The 20,577-nt window shown below is 50.1% G+C and overlaps 4 protein-coding genes across 12 annotated transcripts in view; 2 read left to right on the forward strand and 2 right to left on the reverse strand.

The window, feature by feature from the left end:
* Positions 1-623: 623 nt before the first annotated feature.
* Positions 624-3,622, forward strand: Hpdl (4-hydroxyphenylpyruvate dioxygenase like). The gene has a single exon (XM_038334161.1). The coding sequence runs from the start codon at positions 2,272-2,274 to the stop codon at positions 3,379-3,381; it is 1,110 nt and encodes a 369-aa protein (XP_038190089.1). The 5' UTR covers positions 624-2,271; the 3' UTR covers positions 3,382-3,622.
* Positions 3,623-4,061: 439 nt separating this feature from the next.
* Mutyh (mutY DNA glycosylase) lies at positions 4,062-12,165 on the reverse strand. Of its 8 annotated transcripts, none has more exons than XM_038332827.1 (17): positions 11,974-12,165; positions 9,827-10,023; positions 8,273-8,390; positions 7,414-7,562; positions 7,294-7,333; positions 7,096-7,169; positions 6,961-7,002; positions 6,809-6,880; positions 6,618-6,731; positions 6,435-6,532; positions 6,211-6,355; positions 6,079-6,133; positions 5,731-5,922; positions 5,503-5,639; positions 5,272-5,424; positions 5,049-5,090; positions 4,062-4,240 (listed from the first exon to the last, which is right to left on the reverse strand). In XM_038332827.1, the coding sequence occupies exons 3-17, from the start codon at positions 8,382-8,384 to the stop codon at positions 4,115-4,117; spliced, it is 1,551 nt and encodes a 516-aa protein (XP_038188755.1). In that variant the 5' UTR covers positions 8,385-8,390; positions 9,827-10,023; positions 11,974-12,165; the 3' UTR covers positions 4,062-4,114. The 8 variants fall into 8 exon arrangements, with proteins under 8 accessions (XP_038188755.1, XP_038188756.1, XP_038188754.1 ...); XM_038332828.2 differs by having other exon boundaries at positions 9,846-10,023; positions 11,750-12,165; XM_038332826.2 differs by having other exon boundaries at positions 11,750-12,165.
* Positions 11,902-16,180, forward strand: Toe1 (target of EGR1, exonuclease). 2 transcript variants are annotated; one of them, XM_038332835.1, is made up of 9 exons: positions 11,902-12,057; positions 12,765-12,907; positions 12,994-13,034; positions 13,574-13,670; positions 13,786-13,944; positions 14,215-14,474; positions 14,672-14,834; positions 14,914-15,091; positions 15,185-16,180. In XM_038332835.1, the coding sequence occupies exons 1-9, from the start codon at positions 12,006-12,008 to the stop codon at positions 15,715-15,717; spliced, it is 1,626 nt and encodes a 541-aa protein (XP_038188763.1). In that variant the 5' UTR covers positions 11,902-12,005; the 3' UTR covers positions 15,718-16,180. The 2 variants fall into 2 exon arrangements, with proteins under 2 accessions (XP_038188763.1, XP_038188762.1); XM_038332834.1 differs by having other exon boundaries at positions 14,914-16,180.
* The window catches only part of Tesk2 (testis associated actin remodelling kinase 2), a 105,539-nt gene continuing 101,036 nt past the window's right edge, over positions 16,075-20,577 (reverse strand). The window contains exons 6-11 of the mRNA XM_038332836.1: positions 19,626-19,708; positions 19,028-19,112; positions 18,732-18,815; positions 18,449-18,535; positions 17,943-18,060; positions 16,075-17,691 (exon numbers count right to left, since the gene is read on the reverse strand). Coding sequence (XP_038188764.1) covers positions 16,979-17,691; positions 17,943-18,060; positions 18,449-18,535; positions 18,732-18,815; positions 19,028-19,112; positions 19,626-19,708 — 1,170 coding nt within the window. The 3' untranslated portion in view covers positions 16,075-16,978. The remainder of the gene's footprint in view (positions 17,692-17,942; positions 18,061-18,448; positions 18,536-18,731; positions 18,816-19,027; positions 19,113-19,625; positions 19,709-20,577) is intronic.

Genomic DNA, 20,577 nt, shown 5'->3' on the forward strand with positions numbered 1-20,577 from the left:
TCAGAGATCCGTATTTCCAGGTCCCCTCCCTCAGATTCCACCAAAACCAGGGCTTTCTGAGTGCTCTAGGAGTGGCCCTAATATGTGTTACCGTGGAGGCTACAGTCTTTTGGTGACCCTCTTGTCTTGGTTGTGCAGTCTGACCTAAATCGCTACTAGCCAGGACAAAGCCACCTCAGTCCAGGCCCTACACGGTCAGACCCAGGTTCAGGGGTTAAAGCCCAGGCCTCTTGCTAGGTTGCAATTCCTCAGCTGCACAGGCCTGAGAAAGCCATCCCAATCTAGGATCTAGTAATAGGGACATTTCCTTCCTGGTGGGAGAGCAGGTGAGGCCTCCAGTGTCCCACTGGCTAGTCTTTCATCTACTGCCGTCATTTAGGCTGCACGAGACCGGTAACTGTCATCCTGCTCAGTATCGTGGGAAAACAGATCTAAGGTGGAAAGACTGGGCCTCAGTTAAGGTCACACTTAGCCGTAACTAGGACACATGTTTTCCTAAGGCAGTCCTTACACTTTCCACAGTGCTTCAAGTTTAGAAATCTTAGAGAATGAAGCTGAGGTCCAAGGGGGATATGAGAGAAAGGGCAGGGGCTAGGATGTAACTCAATGATAAGAATATTTGCCTAGCATTTACAAGGCCCTGAGTTCAATCCCTAGTATGGGGGCGTTGGGGAGAGTCATCTTGAATTAATGCTACAAGACTCCCTGAAGGGAGTCACAGCTTGTTCTGGGTCATTATCAGAGCTCCTTGACTTGGCTGCCTAACCTTTGACCCAAGCTAGTACAGTCTCTGCCCACCCCCACCTCTCGAAAGAGGTCACACAATACCCTCTGGGAGGTACCATTGACACTGTGTCATGAGAATAAAACAAAGCTACAGCAACAGCTACTATTGATTGAACATGTACACTGTCTCCTGTAACCACAGCCATCTGAGAGAGCGTTCTTGCCTAGTATGCGTGAGACCATGGGTATTGATTCTCAACACCAGGACAGGGGAACCCCATTTTTGCAGATAAGGAAGAGACAAAGTAAGCAACATGATGAAAGTCATGACTATTAGAGCTAGATTTCTAAGCCAGGTCTCCTTAACTCTGGAATCCAAGTTCTCCTGATCACTGGTGAGCAAAAGAGATCCTGCCCTGCCCTCCTACTTGCAACCTTAAAAACCCAGTCGCCAGCTAGTCTAAGTTTGGTCCCCTACGGAAGCCTTCTAGGGCCTGACAAAGGAGTTTCCGGCCAGGCCAACGGGGCGTCTTCTCTAAGGTTTTCTTCTTGCATTCGGCCCTTTCGTGTCCTTCTCTAACCTTGACTCGAGGCCCTTCCAGCTGAAATTCCATAGGCTTCTTCATCCTAGTGACCTCACTCATCTTGGGGGCCCTGGCTCCGATCTTTAGGGTGCTTAAAGAGTAAGGAAGGCCTGAGTTGTGGCTGGAGTTCTGTTAAGGTGGTCAGCAGTAGTAGTTCCTCACAGGAACAACAAACAAACAAAAAGGATTTCCTTTTTCCTACCTCCAAGTCTCGATTAGTTGCAGAAGTAGACTTGAAGAGGCAGTAAAGTAGAGATGGCTTGGATGATTGGAAAGGCATGTAAATGCTTTCTCTTTTATCTATTTCTCCGCCCCGTTTTGGAGATTGAAAATCTATATCTTTAAATAGTTTAACATTAAGAAAATAAGTAAGACATGAATGGAGCACTAGGACTTGAAGACAGACTCCTGAGTAAAGAAAAAGCACCAGACTAAGAAATCCCGTGCTTGTGGAGTGAGGATTCGGGCTCCTCCCCTACCCGAGCAGAACTTCTGAGGTCGTGAGAAGACTGCGCCTGGCACCGAGTGAAGGTGGCTATTGTGACTTCCTGAGCCCGGGAAGGGATGGCTCAGGGCCAAGGGTGTGACCTGGTCCAAAGCCCTGGGATGGAACTGCCCTTCGTCCCGGCTGTACCCGAGAAAACCCGTTCTGGGCGAGAGGGCGTGTCAAAGGCGGAGTCTCCAGCCCGATCTCCCGCCCCGCTCAGCGTCCGCATGGTTCTCATACATTTTACCCCCAGAGCCTGAGGTCCTTAGTTGGCTTCTGGTTGAGGTTGCGCTGCAGAGAGGATCAATTCCCCAAGGTCTGACTGTGACCTCTGCCCAGAAAAGACCAAGGAACGCGCTCTTCGAGCAGACCTGGGCTCCACCGGCTTCCAACAACAAGTCTGGGACCAAGAGTTTTGGGGTTCGAAACAAGTGAGCCGCCCCAGAAGGACAGAGCCGAGGTATTGGACTCGCCATGGCTGCTCATGGCCGCCGTCTGTGCCATGTCGCTTTCCATGTGCCAGCTGGACAGCCCCTAGCTAAGGATCTACACCGCTTCTTCGGCTTCCAGCCCCTGGCGGTGCGGGAAGCAGGCGGCTGGAGACAGCTGGCCCTGCGCAGCGGAGACGCAGTCTTTCTAGTGAACGAGGGCTCGGGGCCGGGGGAGCCACTGTACGGCCTGGATCCGCACCACTCGGTGCCCAGCGCCACGAACCTGTGCTTCGACGTGGAAGATGTGGGCGCCGCCGCCCGGACGCTGGCGGCACTGGGCTGCGTGGTGCCGGTACCACCCACTAGCGTGAGGGATGCACAGGGCACAGCCATCTATACAGTGGTCAGCTCTCCGGCTGGTAACCTTAGCTTTACCTTGCTGCAACGTGCTGGCTATCGTGGATCCTTCCTGCCTGGATTCAGACCGCTGCCTTGCACGTCTGGCCCTGGCTGGGTCAGCCACGTGGACCACTTGACCTTGGCCTGCACCTCTGGCAGCTCCCCTACTCTTAGGCGGTGGTTCCACGACTGCCTAGGGTTTCGTCACTTGCCGCTGAGCCCAGGTGAGGATCCAGAGCAGGGCCTCAAGGTGGCTGCAGGGTCTGGGCGAGGGGGACTAAGGCTTACTGCCCTGCAGATCCCGCCTGACAGCACTGTTCCCACCCTCGTGCTGGCAGAGTCCCTATCGGGACTCCCCAACAAACAGGACCAGGTAGAGCAATTTCTAGCCCGGCACGGAGGGCCAGGCCTGCAGCATGTAGGACTGTACGCTCCCAACATCATGGAAGCTTCTGAGGGGATGGCGAAGGCAGGAGGCCGGTTCCTAACCCCTCCTGAAGCTTACTATCAGCAGCCCGGCAAAGAGGAACAAATCATAGCTGCAGGGCACAAGCCTAACCTTCTAGGACGGCTGGGAATTCTGCTAGATGGCGCTAAAGACACATTTTTGCTTCAGGTCTTTACCAAGTCCCTCTTCGCTGAGGACACCTTCTTTCTGGAACTGATTCAGAGACAGGGGGCCACAGGCTTTGGCCAGAACAACATCCGGGCACTATGGCAGTCGGTGCAAGAGGAAGCTGCGAGAGCCCGCTAGATCTGGGAGCCGCCACCTGTCCTAGGTGCTCTGAGGAAGGAGTCCAGCACAGGCCTGCTGGAGCTGACGCGCCTCACAGGACCACACCCCAGATAAAGCCCATCCTTCCCTTCAGGGCCAGGTGTGGGTCTTCATTCCTACCAGTACCCGCCAATTCTAGAGTCTCTCACCGGACTCCAAAGAGATGGGACTTAAAATGTCTGACACCTCTAGGTAATAGAATAAAGGAATGAGGTCGTGAGATAGCACTCTGAACTGCCTTTGTCTCTGCATTTCTTCCCCATCCTCTTAATGTCTTGGGATTAACACCCCTTGTGCTTTCTGAAGTTTCACTACTTGTGAAATGGACCCTGAATAAATGATTTTGAGGAAGAATACAAACCCTCCTCTGTGCCGACCTCCCCAGGGAGCAACGGCTGCAGGTGCAGACTAGGTCAGGATTAGCCCAGCCACCTGCTCTAAGATGACGCTCCAATCAGAGCTTACCTGAGACCCAGAATGGGAGCATTGGATGTCAGCCACTGACAGGTGCTCCCTGCAGCTGCCCTGATTCTGCCAAAGAATACTCCGGTCAGAATGCGTCCAGAGGAAGTCAGAACCAAGCTGACTTGACCATTTTCTGAACCTCGCAAAAGTAAGTGAAGGGACTAGAAAAAGTGTAGAACGGTCTCCAAAAGGACTACAGTAATAAGCATTTTATTAGACTGGATTTGGGGTGGGCCTCCCAGAGGTATCACTGGGCCGTACTGTTGGGTGTGTCTGTGGGAATATGAGGCTGAAAGAAACTATCCAGGATTTGCTGCCCCCGGCTGGGTTTTTTGCGGCTCGATGGAGTAGACACGCGGGACCTTTTAGAACCCTGTAGAAAATCCAAAGGTGGGAAGTAGTAAGTACACGTCAGGGAATCTTCTGCCTGCCCTACTAATCTAGCCTATAATGCTGTAGGATTTTTCACCTCCCCAAAAGGTGCCCCAAAAAAATCTTGCTAGATGCAAAGCTGGGGCTGGGAACATGGCTCAGTTGACAGAGGGATTGTCTAACAAGCACAAAGCCTTAGGTTTGTGTCCCAGTGCTGGATAGGATAGGTGCGTGCCTATAATCCCTCATGAAGGAGGATCAGAAGTTCAAGGACATCTTCAGCTGCACAGTGTGGGTGAAGCCAACCTATACTAAATGAAACTGTCTGGGGGCAAGGGGTGGAGGCATCGCTCCGTGGTTAAGAGTGTGTACTGTCCTTGCAGAGGACCTGAGTCGGGGACCCAGTATATATGTTACATGGTTTATAAGCACCTATAACATCAAATCCTCTTCTGGCCTCTATGGGTACTACACTCAATGTACATATACCTACACATAGATACATACACATAGTTAAAAATAATAAAAACAAATCTTTTTCTAGGACCCAAATTAGCAGTTATTTTCATTAAGCAGCTTTTCCTGGTCCTTGTCTCACAGATGGCTCCCTACCTCAGATCCCACGGAACCCTGAACAAATACTATCCATCCCCTGTGACACCAGAGCCTACACCAATCTGTTCTTGTCCTCATGCCCTGTGGGCTCACTGTACCATCTGTCCCTAGTTCACAATGGATTCAATACATGACTTCTAAGAGCCCCAGAGGCAGGCCTGGGGAAGACGAGAGGATGAGCATCTGGGACTCACCTTGCAGGTGCCTCGCCGATGGTCCTCATACACGCGGAATACCTGGCCAAGATGGAGGTGGGGGGAAACAAAACAGGACTGGCACCTTCTCCAAAAGAACCAATAGCCTGAGTTCCACCCTGGCCTATGGACAGCCCTGGCAATTTTATTTAAAATATACATTTCTTTTTTCATTTATACAGCAATAAATTCGTGTAAGAAACAAACAAGACAGCAAAAGTACCTTTTTCATGGCAGTGGAGACAGCTGCACTGTGGAATTCTTCCCAAGTCAACCATCGAGCACCGGGAGGTGCAGGGGTCGCTGGGGTCTGTCCTTCTAGGGACAGACTATATACTTGGTATGTCAGTTTGATGTGAGAGAAGACGTGGATCACCTGGGGAGGGAAGAGATGGAGCCGGGTCTGTGAATGTTAACACGGAAGTGCTCATTCCTGGCACCTCTGCTGACCTACCTCTCCCAGGTGCTGGGGACGAGTGGCGGGGAGGGGTCCGGACCAGCTCTGCAGTTCCCGCAGAAGGGCTTTGTGCTGATGCTGGTCTGAGGGCTCCAGGGTGACAGATGGAAACTCCCAGAGTCCGGCCAGCAGACCTGATGGCAGCCAGATAAGGGGTCAGCGTCTTCCACTGCCCTTTTCCTCGGTTGCTTGTGACACTGACCTCCAGCCCCCATAGTCAGGCACCTGAGTGAGGCCTTTGCACCAGCAGAATGAGGGGACTCCCGCTGGTCCTGAGCTGCTCCACAACACAAGTGGCAGAGTGCTCCTCCCTGGGAGGCCTGCGGCTGGCCTTGCGAGGAAAGTTGGCCACTCCCAGAGAGAGGTCCCAGGGTTTTGTGGGAGGCAGGCAAAGCTGGCACTGGCTAGTCTTGAGAGCTGCACACAAAAATCCCAAACTCTGCTCAGTCCAAGTGGCCTTCGTGTCAAGCCCAGGGGGAGGCTTAGCCCCACTACAGAATCTTACTCAGGCTTGAAAAGGCAGCTCCCTAACAGGGCCAGGAGAGGCAAGCTGGGGTCGGGGCTGGCGCTTACCACAATCCTCTATGTCAGGACTGCCCGGCAAGGCAGAGAGCTGTTCCCGCTCCACCTGAGAGACATAGAGGAGGGTGTCATAGGGCAAGGGTCATTCACTAGGTCACCCTAACTCGTCCTTAGGAAGCTTACCCTCTGGTATGCCTGGCATAGGCTCTGCACAGGGCACTGGCTGCAGAGAGGGTGCTGTGGCGTACACACTGTGGCCCCCAGCTCCATGGCTGCTTGATTGAAGTCCCCAGGCCGGGCTGGATCCACAAGCTGATGGGCTAGGCTCCTAAAAGTAAGGCACACTACTGCAAGCAAAAACCCTCTGGACAGACCCTTCCCAGTTTCCCATCATCCCGGCATCTTACCAGAGATGACCAGAGACAACGGTGCTGCTGGGATCAGCACCAACGGCACGGACACGGCACAGCACCCGTAAGACATTCCCATCCACCACACCAGTTACCTGGCACGGAGGAGCCTGGGAGTCAGACTGGACTTGGAGAAAGGGGGTGTGCATACTGAATGTGGGTGGTGGCGTACAGGTTTACCTGGTCAAAGGCAATGGAAGCAATGGCTCCAGCTGTGTACCGCCCCACGCCAGGCAGGAGCTGCTGCAGGGTCTCTGCTGTCCGTGGCACATGACCACCTAGCTCCTCTACCACCTGGTTAGAGTAGGAAGGTTCAGTGTGAAGACACCTGAGGCTGCTGGCCTCCTAGTCAGCGTACCACCCCCATTTACCTTCCTAGCTCCCTCTTGCAGCCGACGGCCTCGAGAATAGTAGCCCAAGCCAGACCAGAGCTGGTTCACCTCCTGTAGGTGGAGGTCAGAGGTCAAAGATCGGTGGTCAGTCCCTCAGTTGTTTCCATTCCCCCTACCCAAGGGTGGCTCACCTCCAGGGAAGCACTGGCCAGGTCCTGAAGCGTTGGCCACTTCTGAGGAAATAAGGTCAAGGATGAGGGTGTGAGAGGAAGCCTTTTCCGGGGTCTAGGGGTCTAGCCGACTCTCCCCTCCCTCCCTGGCGTCACCTGCATCCATCGTGTATAATAGTCGATCACCGTGGCAACCTGGGTCTGCTGCAGCATAAACTCTGACACCCATACTGGGGAAGGGGGTTAACATGAGGTATTGCTAACTCACCCTGACTCCTAGCCCCTTGTCCCCAAACCTAAACATAGTCCCTAAACTAAGGACTCGCAGGCACAGCGGCCCAGTTTTGTACTGACCAGCATAGGCCCGCCTGTCCAAGTTGGCTTCCTCCTCCACCTGTGAAGGAAACCACAGGTGAAGACTCAGAACTGAAAGGTCTGAGCCACTGCCCAGCCCACTGTCCCTGTCCCACTTACCCATCTTCTCCAAGGCAGATCCCGCTTCTCTTGATCATACCAGCTGAGCAAGTTCCTTCGGAACGTTGTGACATCGGTCGTGTCTCTGAACAGATGGTACGGGCAGACAGAGGTCTGCAGGAACTCCTCATCCTTCTGCTTCGCCCGGCCTGCAGGACAGCCAGGACACTCCGGATTACCCTTCCCCCCAGGACCCCCATTTTATCTTTTAGAATTATTTTGAAGTGCGCATATGTCCGAAGTATCTGACTCCCTAGAGCTGGAGTTCTGGGCAGCTGTAAACTGCCTGACAGCTAAGATGTCTCTCCAGCAGCAGGGTCTCAACAAGATCTCATAGTCCAGACTGGCCTCAAACTTGCTGTGCAGCCAAGACTAGCTTTAAACTCCTAATCCTCTTGTTCCAACTCCTCAAGCGCTGGGATTACAAGGGTGATGGCTACCTCTGGCTCTTCCATATTAGACATTTTATTCTTACTGAGTTCTAGTTATGTATAGCCTTGGCCAAATTTCTGGTCTTAGTTTTGCCCAGTGTCTTTGTTCTTTCTGGGCTACAAATGAAAACTCAATAGTTTTAGTTAGGCAGAATAGGTACCCATGCAGGGTGTTTCCCTATTTTCAAAACTCAGGGGTTTATAAACTCATTTGATTCCATGAAAGTTGCACGACAGTGAAGAAATGTGTAGATGAGATTGTTCCATTCTACTGATAAGAAAACACCCAGAGCGCTTGGCCCAAAGTTACACAGCCACAGTCAGAATTAGCTTCTTAGTCCCTTGGTACACAGCAAGCTTGAATCTGTCCTCTCGCACGGCCAGTGAAACCAGTCCCTTGACACTCTGGCAAGGGCCGAGCTCCTTACCATCAGGGGCAGAAGGCTTGGCCTGGCTGCTGCTAAGGGCACATTTTCCCCTTCTCTCGGGGTTGGCTGGTTGCTTTCTGTGACTCCTGACAGATGCTCGTAGCTTCTTCATGATGACCTGGAAGAGACAGATGTAGCCAATGGGGTCAGCCACAATGAGGCTGAATCTGAAGTCCTGAAGGAATTAGAGCCACCTCTCCCCAAATCACTCAGAATGTCCAGCTCGGCTTTTTCTTTTCTTTTTGGTTTTTCGAGACAGGGTTTCTCTGTAGCTTTGAAGCCTGTCCTGGAACTTACTCTGTAGACCAGGCTGGCTTCAAACTCACAAAGATCTGCCTGCCTCTGCCTCCTGAGTGCTGGGATTAAAGGCGTGCACCACCACTGCCCAGCTTTTCTTTTCTTTTCTTTTCTTTTCTGTCTTTTGTCTGCATGCATGCATGCGTGTACCACGTGCTACTCTCAGAGGCTAGGTGTCAGATCCTCTGGCACTGTAGTTACAGCTGTGAGCTGCCAAATGCATTCTGGGAACTGAATTCTGCTATAAGAACAGCAAGTGCTATTCAATGCTGATCCATCTCTCCAGGCCCCTGTGTCTTTTGAAACAGGGTCTCACTACGTATTCAAGGCTGGCTTCACACCTTGATCCTCTGTGATGCCTACTCTTGGTTGTCAACTTGACTATGTCTGGAATCAACAAAATCCTGAGAATCTGGGCATGTCTATGAAGGATTTTCTTTTTCTTTTTCCGAGACAGGGTCTCTCTGTGTAGACCTGGCTGTCCTCTGTAGAGCAGGCTGGCCTCAAACTCACAGAGATCCACCTGCCTCTGCCTCACAAAAATGAGAAAACAAGAATTAAAGATGGAAAAAGATATGCCTGAGAGCAGATGGCAAATCAATGAGAAGAGAGATGGGCTAGTAAATCTTAACTGGCCAGGCGTTAGTAAGTACAGCTGGCTGGCTGTTGCTAGGCTGTTTTCCTGGCTATCTTTTCTCTAATTGCAAAAACATTACTAATAGGAAACAGCAAGATAGTTATACAGATAAAGGTCCCTGCTGCCAAGCCTGATTATCACAGCATGTATGGGCTCACCCACACACAAAACACACCATAAATAACTAAATAAATAATAAGAAAAGACAAGAAAGAGGCTTTAATGAAGTATGTAACACTTCAGCGTGGGAGCTTACTGTCTGCTCAACCCCAGGCAGGGCTTTACTGGGTTGGCGGCTTAACCCAATGGCTCCGGGAGGCAGGAACTATTACTTCCATTTCAGCTCAGAAAGCAGAGGCTAGGTAAGCAACTTGATCCCATCTTTGGTTGTGCTGCAATCCCACCAAACCTGTTTTAATCTCTTCCTACCAGGACTTGGAATTCACCACCTCATTTTCATCAAATGACCCTGCTTTCGCTTGGGGGGGGGGGGAATATACAAACTACTGGCTCTGCCTTCTTCCCACCTCTCTGTGACGGCCCCTCCTTTTTCCTAGGCCTCTACACCTACAATACTCCAATACTCTCAATAGGACATTCTCCTCCGCTTCATCACCAACCTTTGACAAATTTGCTCACTTTCACAATTTCTCCTACGGCCTGTTCTCCGAAGAAAGCAATCTTTCCAAGATATGATCATTGCTTCCACAATGCAATCCCACGTTTGCACCTGTAATCCCAGTGTTTAGGAGGTGGAGCCAGGAGGTTCAGGAGTTCAAGGTCATCTTCAGCTAAATAGATTGAGATCTCTCCTAGCCTATATGAAACCACAAAAGAAAACAGAAGTGATCATGTTTCTTTTTCACTTCCATATATGAACTGTTCAATAGCTTCCCATCAATCCCTTAACAAATGTTTTTAGAACTGCCTACTGTGCGCCAAACAATTACCTCAGTGTGGGTAAGACAGAGGTCCTTGTGATCACAGATGAGCAATAGGGGAACCAGGAATGTTAAACACACAAGGTTGTCTCTTCAGAGCGAAAGATGTATTACCTATTTCCCACCTAGAAGGCTGATGACCTCTGCTCTACCTGACAACTGATCTTCCCCCAGACCATTACTGTGAGCTTGTCAATCTATAGAACCCATTGTTATACAAGATCTCACGGGTACTTGACAAAGGGTTTTGATGTAGTCACGTCTTAAGTTTTATTGTGCACACAGGGTCAAGTCATTTATCACCAGGAAATCTTTCACCAAACTGTGTTGTGCTTAAATATGTCTAAAATAAACAACTTGGGGTGAGACTCCTGAAGTTTAAGCCAACACTGGCTACTTAGTTGTGCTGAACCTAACTACCATCTTGCCTCCCAAAGATGGTAACTGCTGGCTGTGGTGGTTGCGGAGACCCTCAAACCTCAGCAAACACAGAAGGGTTCTTCCAAAGGACAGCTTATAACCTAACAGAGGCCAACAAAGAACAACACACGTAATGAATTACATAAGATATTTCAAAGAAGAAACTCTTGGCATAACGAGGAAAGGTCACACAAGTTAAAGGTATGAAGCGCTAGGAAAGAGCACAGTTTTCTTAAAAAGGCTCACTCTCCAAGCACACCTTTATCCTAGCACTCGGGAGGCAGGGACAGGCGGGTCTGGCCAGTTCAAGGCCAGTCTGGTCAACCGAGTGAGTTCCAGAACAGGCTCTGAAGGTACAGACAAATCCTGTCTCGAAAAACAAAAACCAAAACCAAACAAAACATTGAACAAACAAGGGTGGTGTTAAGCACGTGTAACCCAGCACTCCAGATGTGGAGACTGAGGACTTTTGTTGTCCTTGTTTTAAAGGAGTTCAAGGCCAGCCTGTGCTACTAGAGACCCACAAATTTATGAGAGGTCTCTTTGATTTCCTTAGAGCCTGTGCCAAATATACTTATCATACACAATACATAATTGTTAAACGAATTAATGGGATGGGGGAAGATTCAAAGGAGATTCCTTTTTCAGTGAGGTGAGGTAATGCTGCATAAAAAGACACTCCCTCCAGAAAAATTGATTCAGGGGAAATCCAGGCCGGTAGGCGGAGGATGTGAACGCGCCCTGCGGTGGCACTGGTTTCCGACAGTGTTACTACTACCTCTCTTATGACAGGGGTCAAATTCGGACAAGCTGGCTCTTCCTTGATATCCTACTATCAAAGCCTTAACCCAAATGCACATTATCACTGTGTGAATTATCTTAAAAGCGTTCCTGCCGACTGGTCGCTTTACCACCTATCATCTACCCGCGTCCGGTAAAACGCCTCCCGCCTCTCCCTCCAACTTTCTGGGGTTGCGTCCACGCTCAGACCCTTTACAAAGTGTGGCGCGCCCATTTCTCCCGAGCTCCTAGGCATGGTTTTATCTCAGCATAGGAGGCATGCTCTCCTCCACCCCCGGGAATCCTGCGCTGCCCACGGCAGCCCTGGGCTGTTATATGAAAAGATTTGTAGTAACTTAAAAGTTCCAAGTTCCCGCCAGAGCATGCGGAAAAATAAATTACCTCCTGCGCAGTCTCCAGCCCGCAGACCCGGAGAACCCGCCAAGGGGCGTGGCTTCGCCCAGTCGGACGCTCAGCCAATAGGCACTCGGCGCGCGCAAGGTCCGCGCTCCGCGCTCGGCCCGGCCACTCGGAACGGAAGTTGGCCCCACGAGACCCAGACGGTGAGACCCGCCCCATCCTGCGCCGGAGTCTCTCCGGGAGACGAAGCGGAAGTCTCCGCGTACCTCCAGAAGGCTGGCGCGGAGCGCGCGGCATCATGGCCGCCGACAGTGACGACGGTGTGCCTTCGGTTCCTGCGACCTCTGACGGTGAGCGACTTCCCAGGGGGTAGCCACAGAAGCCTCCGGGGTCCTGTGGAGGGATAAGCCTCGGGCCGGTAGTCCTAGAGTCAGGCCTGTAGCTTCTGCTAGCGCCCGCTGTCCTAGGAGACTACAAGTCCCAGTGTGCAGCGCGTGCAACTTTAAAGCCCGTGAAGTTAGAGTGTAGAGTAGTGAGGGCATGTTGGGAGGTGCTGTTTGGCTCGAGCCGGCGGTTGTCAATCGGTAATACCAGGGAAGTGGGGAGTCGTCCACGATAAGTGGAGCTTGGGTCTAACTTTGAAGCACTCGTGCATCTGTTGAGGCACCATGAGTATAGAGCCTTACGGGCTCTGTGTTTGAGACAGGGTCTTGCTCTATAGCACAGACTGGCTTCAAACTCAAGGCCCTTCAGTTTTATGCTCCATAGTCCTGATATTACAGGCTCGGAGGAGAAAGAATACTCAAAGGTTGTCTACACTTGTCTCCTAAGTACGTTGCAAAAAAGGAAATGATTTCCCAATCCCACATAAAGCCTCTGCAAGACCCAGATGCTCTCTTTCCAAGTTTAGGGCACTGTCCAAAGCGTGTGTATGGAGCTGGAGGTAGCAAGATCTCTAGAGAGATTGTCGATGGGCAACCCCTCTCCTACATCTAGCTTGGTGTCTGATCCACTTGGACCTTGTGGGAACATGACTATTCATTTCCCTTATCCCTAGGTGATGTCAACAAAAACACAAAATCTGCAGAGGAGTTTGTGGTGCGGGTTCCTGTGGTGGATGTACAGAGTGACAACTTCAAGGAGATATGGCCGTCGCTCTTGCTGGCCTTAAAGACGGCCAGCTTTGTGGCTGTGGACACGGTGAGACCTGGGAAACAGGGAGGACAGGTGGCGGTGAAGGGTGTGACGGGTGTGGGAGATAATCACAGTCCTTTACCCATCCATAGGAGCTGAGTGGGCTTGGGGACAGGAAGAGTTTGCTGAATCAGTAAGTATAAGCCTTTTCTTGTTTGTTTTTTGGTTTTTCTTTTCTTTTTTTTTTTTTTTAAATATTTATTTATTTTATTATGTATACAATTTCTGTCTGCATGTATGTCTATAGTCCAGAAGAGGGCACCAGACCTCATTACAGATGGTTGTGAGCCACCATGTGGTTGCTGGGAATTGAACTCAGGACCTTTGGAAGAGCAGGCAATGCTCTTAACCACTGAGCCATCTCTCCAGCCCCCTGTTTTTTGGTTTTTCGAGACAGGGTTTCTCTGTGTCTTTGGAGCCTGTCCTGGAACTAGTTCTTGTAGACCAGGCTGGCCTCGAACTCACAGAGATCCACCTCTGCCTCCCAAGTGCTGGGATTAAAGGCATGCGCCACCACTGCCCCACATAAGCCTTTTCTTTAACCCCAGCTTTCTTTAACACCCTAACAAGTGTGTAGATCTCAATCCAGGGTTAGGGCATCCCAGCTCTCAGTAGTTTGGGTCCTTTGTGAAACTAACTCAGCCACAGCCATGCCCAAACCCAACTCTTAAGGTGCATCGAGGAACGTTACAAGGCCGTTTGTCATGCTGCCAGGACCCGTTCTGTTCTGTCCCTGGGCCTCGCCTGCTTCAAGCAGCAGCCAGATAAGGTATGAGCTTCCCTCACCCCAGATGTGAGGCATGGGGCAGAAGAGTAGAGGTGCTGGAGAAGGTTGGGAGGTTTCCTTGCTAATTTTTGATATTACAGACCCTCCTTGTTTTCAGGGTGAAAATTCTTACTTGACCCAAGTATTCAATCTCACCTTACTGTGCATGGAGGAGTATGTCATAGAACCAAAGTCTGTGCAGTTCCTGGTACAGCACGGCTTCAATTTCAACCGGCAGTATGCTCAGGGTATCCCCTACCATAAGGGCAATGACAAGGTAGGGGTCCATCTTCTGTCGCCGTGAGTCTGTGTTCTCTGTGGCGTATTTCTCGCTACCATAGACTGACTGCCTGGGGGACATCTGCTTGTAAATATGGGGAGCCACATGTCAGTGACTCCCCATATTTACAAGCAGGGGACATGTGAGACATACGAGGGAGGGTAGCATTGGGTTGGAAAATGAGGGAGTACTTCCCAGGTGTGCCATACAAGAGCCTGACTGGGTGGGCATTCTGTTCTTCCCACTGACCCCTTCCCTTCCACCTAGGGAGACGAAAGCCAGAGCCAGTCAGTACGGACCCTGTTCCTCGAACTGATTCGGGCCCGTCGGCCCCTGGTGCTACATAATGGCCTTATAGACTTGGTGTTCCTGTACCAGAACTTCTACGCACACTTGCCCGAGAACTTGGGAACCTTCACTGCTGACCTGTGTGAGATGTTCCCAGCAGGCATTTATGACACCAAATATGCTGCAGAGTTTCATGCCCGCTTTGTAGCTTCCTACTTAGAATATGCTTTCCGGAAATGGTGAGGACACGGCTAAGGGAAAGGGGTGGGGCCTGGTATGAACCTATTTCATTCACTTAAGATTATTTATCAAGTACCTACCATATGCCAGGCACTGTTTTTAGGTGCTGAGGATTCAGCAGTGAACAAAACACAAACCCCCTTGTTCTCGTGGAGCTTATATGCTAGTGGAGCAAAACCCTCTTGCGCTGTTGCAGTGAGCGGGAAAATGGGAAGCGGCGGGCAGCTGGCAGCCCACACCTTGCCCTGGAGTTCTGCAGCTATCCATCTAGCCTGAGAGGCCATATTGACTACCGCTGTTGTATGTCCCCTGTAACCTCCCGTCGTTCTCACACCACCGGCATCTGCACCAAGTTCTCGGTGAGAACATTTATCTGTTTCTTGGGGAAGGGAGGTTCTGATGTATGGAACCCCTTCTAAGCCTCTTTCTAACCCCTAGGCCTATGGCTGGTGCCCTCTAGGACCTCAGTGTCCTCAGTCACATGACATTGACCTTATCATTGACACTGATGAGGCTGTGGCAGAGGACAAACGGCGACGGCGGCGACGTAAGGACAGACGGAAAAGGGCTTTGCTGAGCCAGCCAGGGACAGAGACCTTTGAGGAAGCTGAAGATGGTCCTCCCACAAAGCAGGTCTGTGAAGATAGCCTCAAGACAGAGATTGAGCAAAAAGTGACAGAGGGTGAAACTAGGGATCAAGCTGAAGATGGTCCTCCCACAAAGCAGGTCTGTGAAGATAGCCTCAAGACAGAAATCGAGCAAAAAGTGACAGAGGGTGAAACTAGGGATCAAGCTGAAGATGGTCCTCCCACAAAGCAGGTCTGTGAAGATAGCCTCAAGACAGAAATCGAGCAAAAAGTGACAGAGGGTGAAACTAGGGATCAGCTTGGCTCCAAGCAAGATCACAAAAGTGACTTAGAGGTGGAGCATAAGGCAACAAGTTCTGAAATAGCTGATGTGGCTGCCTCAGAACTGCCAGTGAGTCAAGCCAGTCCTAATCCTGTGCCTGGGGATGGACTGCATCGGGCTGGTTTTGACGCCTTTATGACAGGCTATGTGATGGCCTATGTGGGACTGAGGCACGGACTTCACCTCTGCAGTTCTGGACCTTGGCTTCCTGAATGTCACAATAAGGTATATCTAAGCGGCAAAACTGTACCTCTCACAGTGGCTAAGAGCCAATTTTCTCGTTCTTCCAAAGCCCACAACCAGAAAATGAAGCTGGCTTGGGGCAGCAGCTGACCCAAACATCTGCCTGGCAATAGGGCAGCAGCTGATCCAAACATCTGCCTGGCAATAGACCTAGGGAGAGAAGCTAAGAGTAGGAAAGAGATGTTTGGCACTGTGTAGTGGCTCGTGTCTGCATCCCAGTACCCTGAAGGCTGAGGCAGGAAGACTGCTACAGTTCATGGCCTGCTCAAATCAGCCAGAGTTGTATGGCAAAACCCTATTTCATAAAAGGAGAAAGTTATTTGAGTTGTTAGCGTGTGTATGTTGCGTTTAAGTACTACAGAGTTGTTGTGCAGGTCTTGGCAGAGACAATGAGTGCTTCACTCTTTTGTACTGAGGCCTGACCCAGGGGTACAAAATAAGACTAACTAGCACCTGGAACATCAGCTTTATTTTTTAATCTGAAAGTGTCTTGGGAAAAGTTTTACAAAAAAAAGAAAATCAACAGAAATGAATTATGAAAATATTTAACCAACTTCATTCTTTGGTTATTTCTTATTGCGGCTCTGTAAGGACAGACTGTTCCCAAAGCTTCAACTATAGCAGGGAGAAAACCGGTCCAAGTATAATACATTAACCTCTGTATCACCTGTTGACACATACATAGAGCAGGCCCTGGGGCCTACAAATCAGCCCCACTCCCAACACCAAGGTTGAAAGTCTTGAGGCAAAACATTAAGACTCCTTTATAAATATGAAAATAGATTAATCAACTGGAAAAGTCTTGAATAGGTTAGCTAAAATATCCTTGACCACCACATTGCCTTGTCGCCCCTTGCATAGAGATGTAGTGATGTGGTCTGACCATACAGTACGTGCAAACAGCAATTATTCAAGTGTCTTAGACATACTGGCAAGAAGCATCCCAGTCTTCAGGTCTGAGAAACAGCCATGCCCTTTACAGCCTCCTAGTTAACTCGAGTGTCCATCCTGTAGCTTATATGCCCCAGAATGGGCACAAGAGACCTAGGGTAGAAAAGGAACTGGGTAATAGCTGCATAGCTGCCTGCCAGCTCAGCCTGGAACTAGAGTCCTTTGGTCCTATCTAGGACGTGACTGTCAGTGGGAGCCAGAGCTCCTTGCTGGATTTCAGGAGGCTTAGAATTAGGTTGGCCCTAAGTACATTGGGCACTAAAAGCCCAATTTTTAAGCCAGGCTTTTCTCAGCCTGCCTGGGGCTCCAGAGAAGAGCCTGGCTGTGCACCAAGGGGATCCAGCAGTTTCAGGTAAAGGTCCATCCCTAAGGTGAGGTAGGGACTAGTCCTCCCCCCACCTCACCCATCCTGCTCTCCCTGGGTTTGGAAGTTTGTTCCAGAGATGGAAAAGAGGACAGGAGCCATTTGTGGCCTTTCTTCCACCTCCATCTCCTCAGAGGCAGTGTCAACACATGGGTTGGTCCTCTTGGGCTTGGGTCCAAAACCGTTTTCTTCTTGGGGGTTGGAGCAATCCATGGCCTCATGGACTGAAGCAGCTGGTAGGGCAGATGCCCGGAATGGTGGGATCTCTCTTACTCTGTACTTGAGGCTACTGAGTCGTGGTGGAGGCCCATGAGATAGTGGTTCCTCACAGCCCACAAATGGACAAGCCTGACGCAAGAACTCGGGGGACCCAGGCAAAGAACGCCACCGTCTGGAAGACATGGCCAGTGGCTCCTGAGAGTCAGCCAGAGGCGCAGTCCCAGGCCCTGGTGCGTCCAGGTCGAATACAAGGGAAATGACAGATTTGCTGGGAAGGTCAAAGAATTTGATCTTGCCACCCTTGAGGTCTTGGCGTGCGCTGAAAGGATTAACTTTTGGGGTATGTGTAGCACCGTCTCGTGGCCGATAGTAGGGGTCCAAGACACTGACTGTACGTGGAGGCTTACGAGAGAAAATGTCTGACTGGCTTCGAGACAGCCCAATAGTACGTCTTGGCCGTGGAGACTTATGGGGAATCTTGTCATCCAGTGAGCTCAGTCGCTTCCCTCCATGCACTCTGTCCACCGGTCCTGACGGACAGTAAGCTGCGTTACTCTCAGTATAAGCAGACTGTGTTACACTTTTCTTGAGGAAAGTGAGGTACGTAGTTGCCCCGTTTTATCAATGAGAAAAGAGGGAAGCTATGTGCCAAGTCACAGCTCTAAGATCGCCTAACTACTTGACTGTCCATGCCCACTCCCCTCCCACTTCTGGACCTAGGATCTTTCCCCTAGGGGAATGTCTCACATCTCACCCCTTCCTTCCAGGTCTGATCTCTTACCTTTAACCGTGGGCTGCAGTTTACTGTCCCTTTCTAGCTCTTCTTCCCGTAGGCGGCTTATCATTTCCTCAAGGGTCTTTCCAATCTCCTCAAAGGATGGGCGCAGTTTGGGGTCCATCTGTGTGCATCCGTACCAGCCATGAGCCCTGTGCTGCACGTCTCACCCCAAAGATGAAATCTGAATCTGGGTAACTAAAGTTTTCTCTTGCCTTAGGACTGGCTGTTGCTATAGTTCAACAAATAAAACCTGACAAAGCTTGGTCAGCACTCGGAACAGCCAAGGGTCTACCCTGAAAGCTGAGTACTAAAAAATACAAAGCAGTTTCTTTCTTTGGTCTGGGGTACTCAGCCTATATAGGCCAGAGTAGGAACTATGATTGGTGCTACACATCTAGGGAGAATGAAGCCATGCCCCTTATGAGATTAATTTGTAGCTTTTCCCTTTAGTCCTACCCAAATGGAAAGGGCTCAGCACCTGGCCAAAGCCGGGTGAAGAAGGAACTCACGTTACAGCAGTTGAAGGCGAGCTGTAAGAGCTCTGGGGGGCAGTCACCCACCATGTGCTGGAAAGCGTCATAATCCAGCCCGAAGTTCTGTGGATGAGTAAAGTGGAGAAATGTGTAAGGGACATGAATAGATAAGTCATTAATCACACCCACTAATCCTGGCCTACTCAGAAGAGGCTAGGAACTGCTATAGAGTAGTTCCAGCAACTCCACCCCAAGGATAAAACTTTCATAAGCAAACCAACCCCATCCCTGTGGTGCTGGTCCCACGCCAGTAACTCACCTCTGTGCGGGGAAGATAGTCTGGATCAGCTTGGATGCGGGCGATGATCTCGCAGAGGATGATGCCATAAGAGAACACATCTGCCTGGTAGGTGGTCAGACCTCAGTTTTTCTCTCAGTGGAGTAAGGAGTGGGATCTCTTCCTGCCCCACCCCCACCTCTTAACAGCCTAGTCTGGGCTGCATTACTCGTGTTCCATTAACAACAGCGAGATGCTCGCCCTATATTTAGTAGGCAGGATACTAGTCCTTACCTGGGCCACAAAGGATAATCAGGCCTTGAAATCTTCAGACTTACCTTCTCATTATAAGGTTCATCTCGGAGAACCTCGGGTGCCATCCAGAAAGGTGAGCCCACCACAGCCAGCTTCTCACTCCCTAAACTGAAATAAAGAAAGCTTGCCAGTGACTGGCACAATGGGAAGTAACAAAACAAACAAAAAAAAAAAGGTTTCACATAGCTTGGACTGTACGTAATGGGAGATGACTTCCAGCTATTGATTGTCCAGATTTCAGGCATGCACCACCATGCCTGGTTTGTGTGGTGGTGGGATTTTCTCAAGGCTTTGTGCTTTTGCGGCAAACAAGCACTATACTAACTGGACTATGGTAATAATCCTAGCCCTTGAGTCTTTACTGTTTGTTGAAACAGAGGCTTATAAAGTCCTTACTGAACTCAAACTGCTTCTGCCTTGAAAGTACTGGAGTGCAAGTGTGTGCTTCACTGCACAGTCAGATCTTCTGACTGGGTTTTGTTGCTCCCAAGGCTGGATATAGACCTGGATGAGTCAAGTCAAGGAATGAACTTGAGCTGTGCCTAGGTTCTGGCCTCTTGGAAAGAAGCTGGATTTAACCATTAGTTGTGACCACTGCCTGTGCCCTGTAGGGTTACTCACCTAGCATCAGGAATCTTCTCAGCCAGGCCAAAGTCAGCTACCACTGCAGAGTAACCATTTTCATCTCTCTTTATCAGGCAGTTCTACGGTTCCCAAAGAAGAGAAGAGAAGGTGGCTTACAAGTAGGGAGGGATTAGCCAGCCATATAGTTACTACTGTGTCTCCTTGTCTTGTCCTGTTTCCTGGTGAACCACACACTTAGCCTGATCCCAGGGCCAAAACTGGGGCTTTAATACAGCAAATGAGGTTGTTGTGATGGCACAGCCTTCAATCTCAACCCTGGGAAGGCAGTGAGTTCCAGGCTAGCCAGGCTATATAATGAGACCCTGTGTGATGACTATTCTTGATTGTCAACTTGACTACATCTGGAATTAACTAAAACCCAAGTGTCTAGGCACACCTGTGAGAGATCTTAAATCATTTCAAATGGGAAAATCCACCTTTTAATCTGGGTCACACCCTCTGCTGGCAGTCTATATAAAGGTTGTGGAAGAAGGAAGCTTGCCCTCATTCTCACTGACATGCTCACACCTTCACTGCCATTAGAACCTATTTCTTTTGAGAACTGGTACATTCTAAAGACCAGCTGAGACATAGAGCCTTGTGGACTGAACATCTACTGGATTCTTGGACCTTCTGTTGGTAGACAGCCATTACTAGTCTAGCTGGACAACAGCCTATAAGCCACTCTAATAAACCTATTCATTCTGTAATGAATGTTCTATTCCTCTAGAGCAGTGGTTCTCAACCTTCCTAATGCTGTGACCTTTTAATACAGTTCCTCATGCTGTGGTATAATTTTTTTTTGTTGCTACTGTTATGAATGTAAGTACTTTGGGAGACAGAGGTTTATCAAAGGGCTCACGGCCTTTAACAATGGTTGAGAACCATTTCTCTAGAAGACCCTAACTAATACACCCTGTCTGAAAAAAAAAAAGTCAGATGAGTTAAT

This window comes from Arvicola amphibius, chromosome 6 (genome assembly GCF_903992535.2).
Source record: "Arvicola amphibius chromosome 6, mArvAmp1.2, whole genome shotgun sequence".
In the NCBI taxonomy this organism is placed as follows: domain Eukaryota; kingdom Metazoa; phylum Chordata; class Mammalia; order Rodentia; family Cricetidae; genus Arvicola; species Arvicola amphibius.

What these genes read in the sequence shown, in the direction of transcription:
- Hpdl (XM_038334161.1), top strand. Translation starts at nt 2,272, where the DNA reads ATGGCTGCTCATGGCCGCCGTCTGTGCCATGTCGCTTTCCATGTGCCA.
- Toe1 (XM_038332834.1), top strand. Translation starts at nt 12,006, where the DNA reads ATGGCCGCCGACAGTGACGACGGTGTGCCTTCGGTTCCTGCGACCTCT. An exon ending in GCTTTGTGGCTGTGGACACG is followed by an intron (nt 12,908 to 12,993) that starts GTGAGACCTGGG and finishes ACCCATCCATAG; the next exon opens with GAGCTGAGTGGGCTTGGGGA. An exon ending in GAATATGCTTTCCGGAAATG is followed by an intron (nt 14,475 to 14,671) that starts GTGAGGACACGG and finishes GCGCTGTTGCAG; the next exon opens with TGAGCGGGAAAATGGGAAGC.
- Mutyh (XM_038332825.1), bottom strand. Translation starts at nt 12,007, where the DNA reads ATGATGCCGCGCGCTCCGCGCCAGCCTTCTGGAGGTACGCGGAGACTT. An exon ending in ATCTGCCTTGGAGAAGATGG is followed by an intron (nt 7,334 to 7,413) that starts GTAAGTGGGACA and finishes TTTCCTTCACAG; the next exon opens with GTGGAGGAGGAAGCCAACTT. An exon ending in GTCCCCAGCACCTGGGAGAG is followed by an intron (nt 5,425 to 5,502) that starts GTAGGTCAGCAG and finishes TTCCCTCCCCAG; the next exon opens with GTGATCCACGTCTTCTCTCA.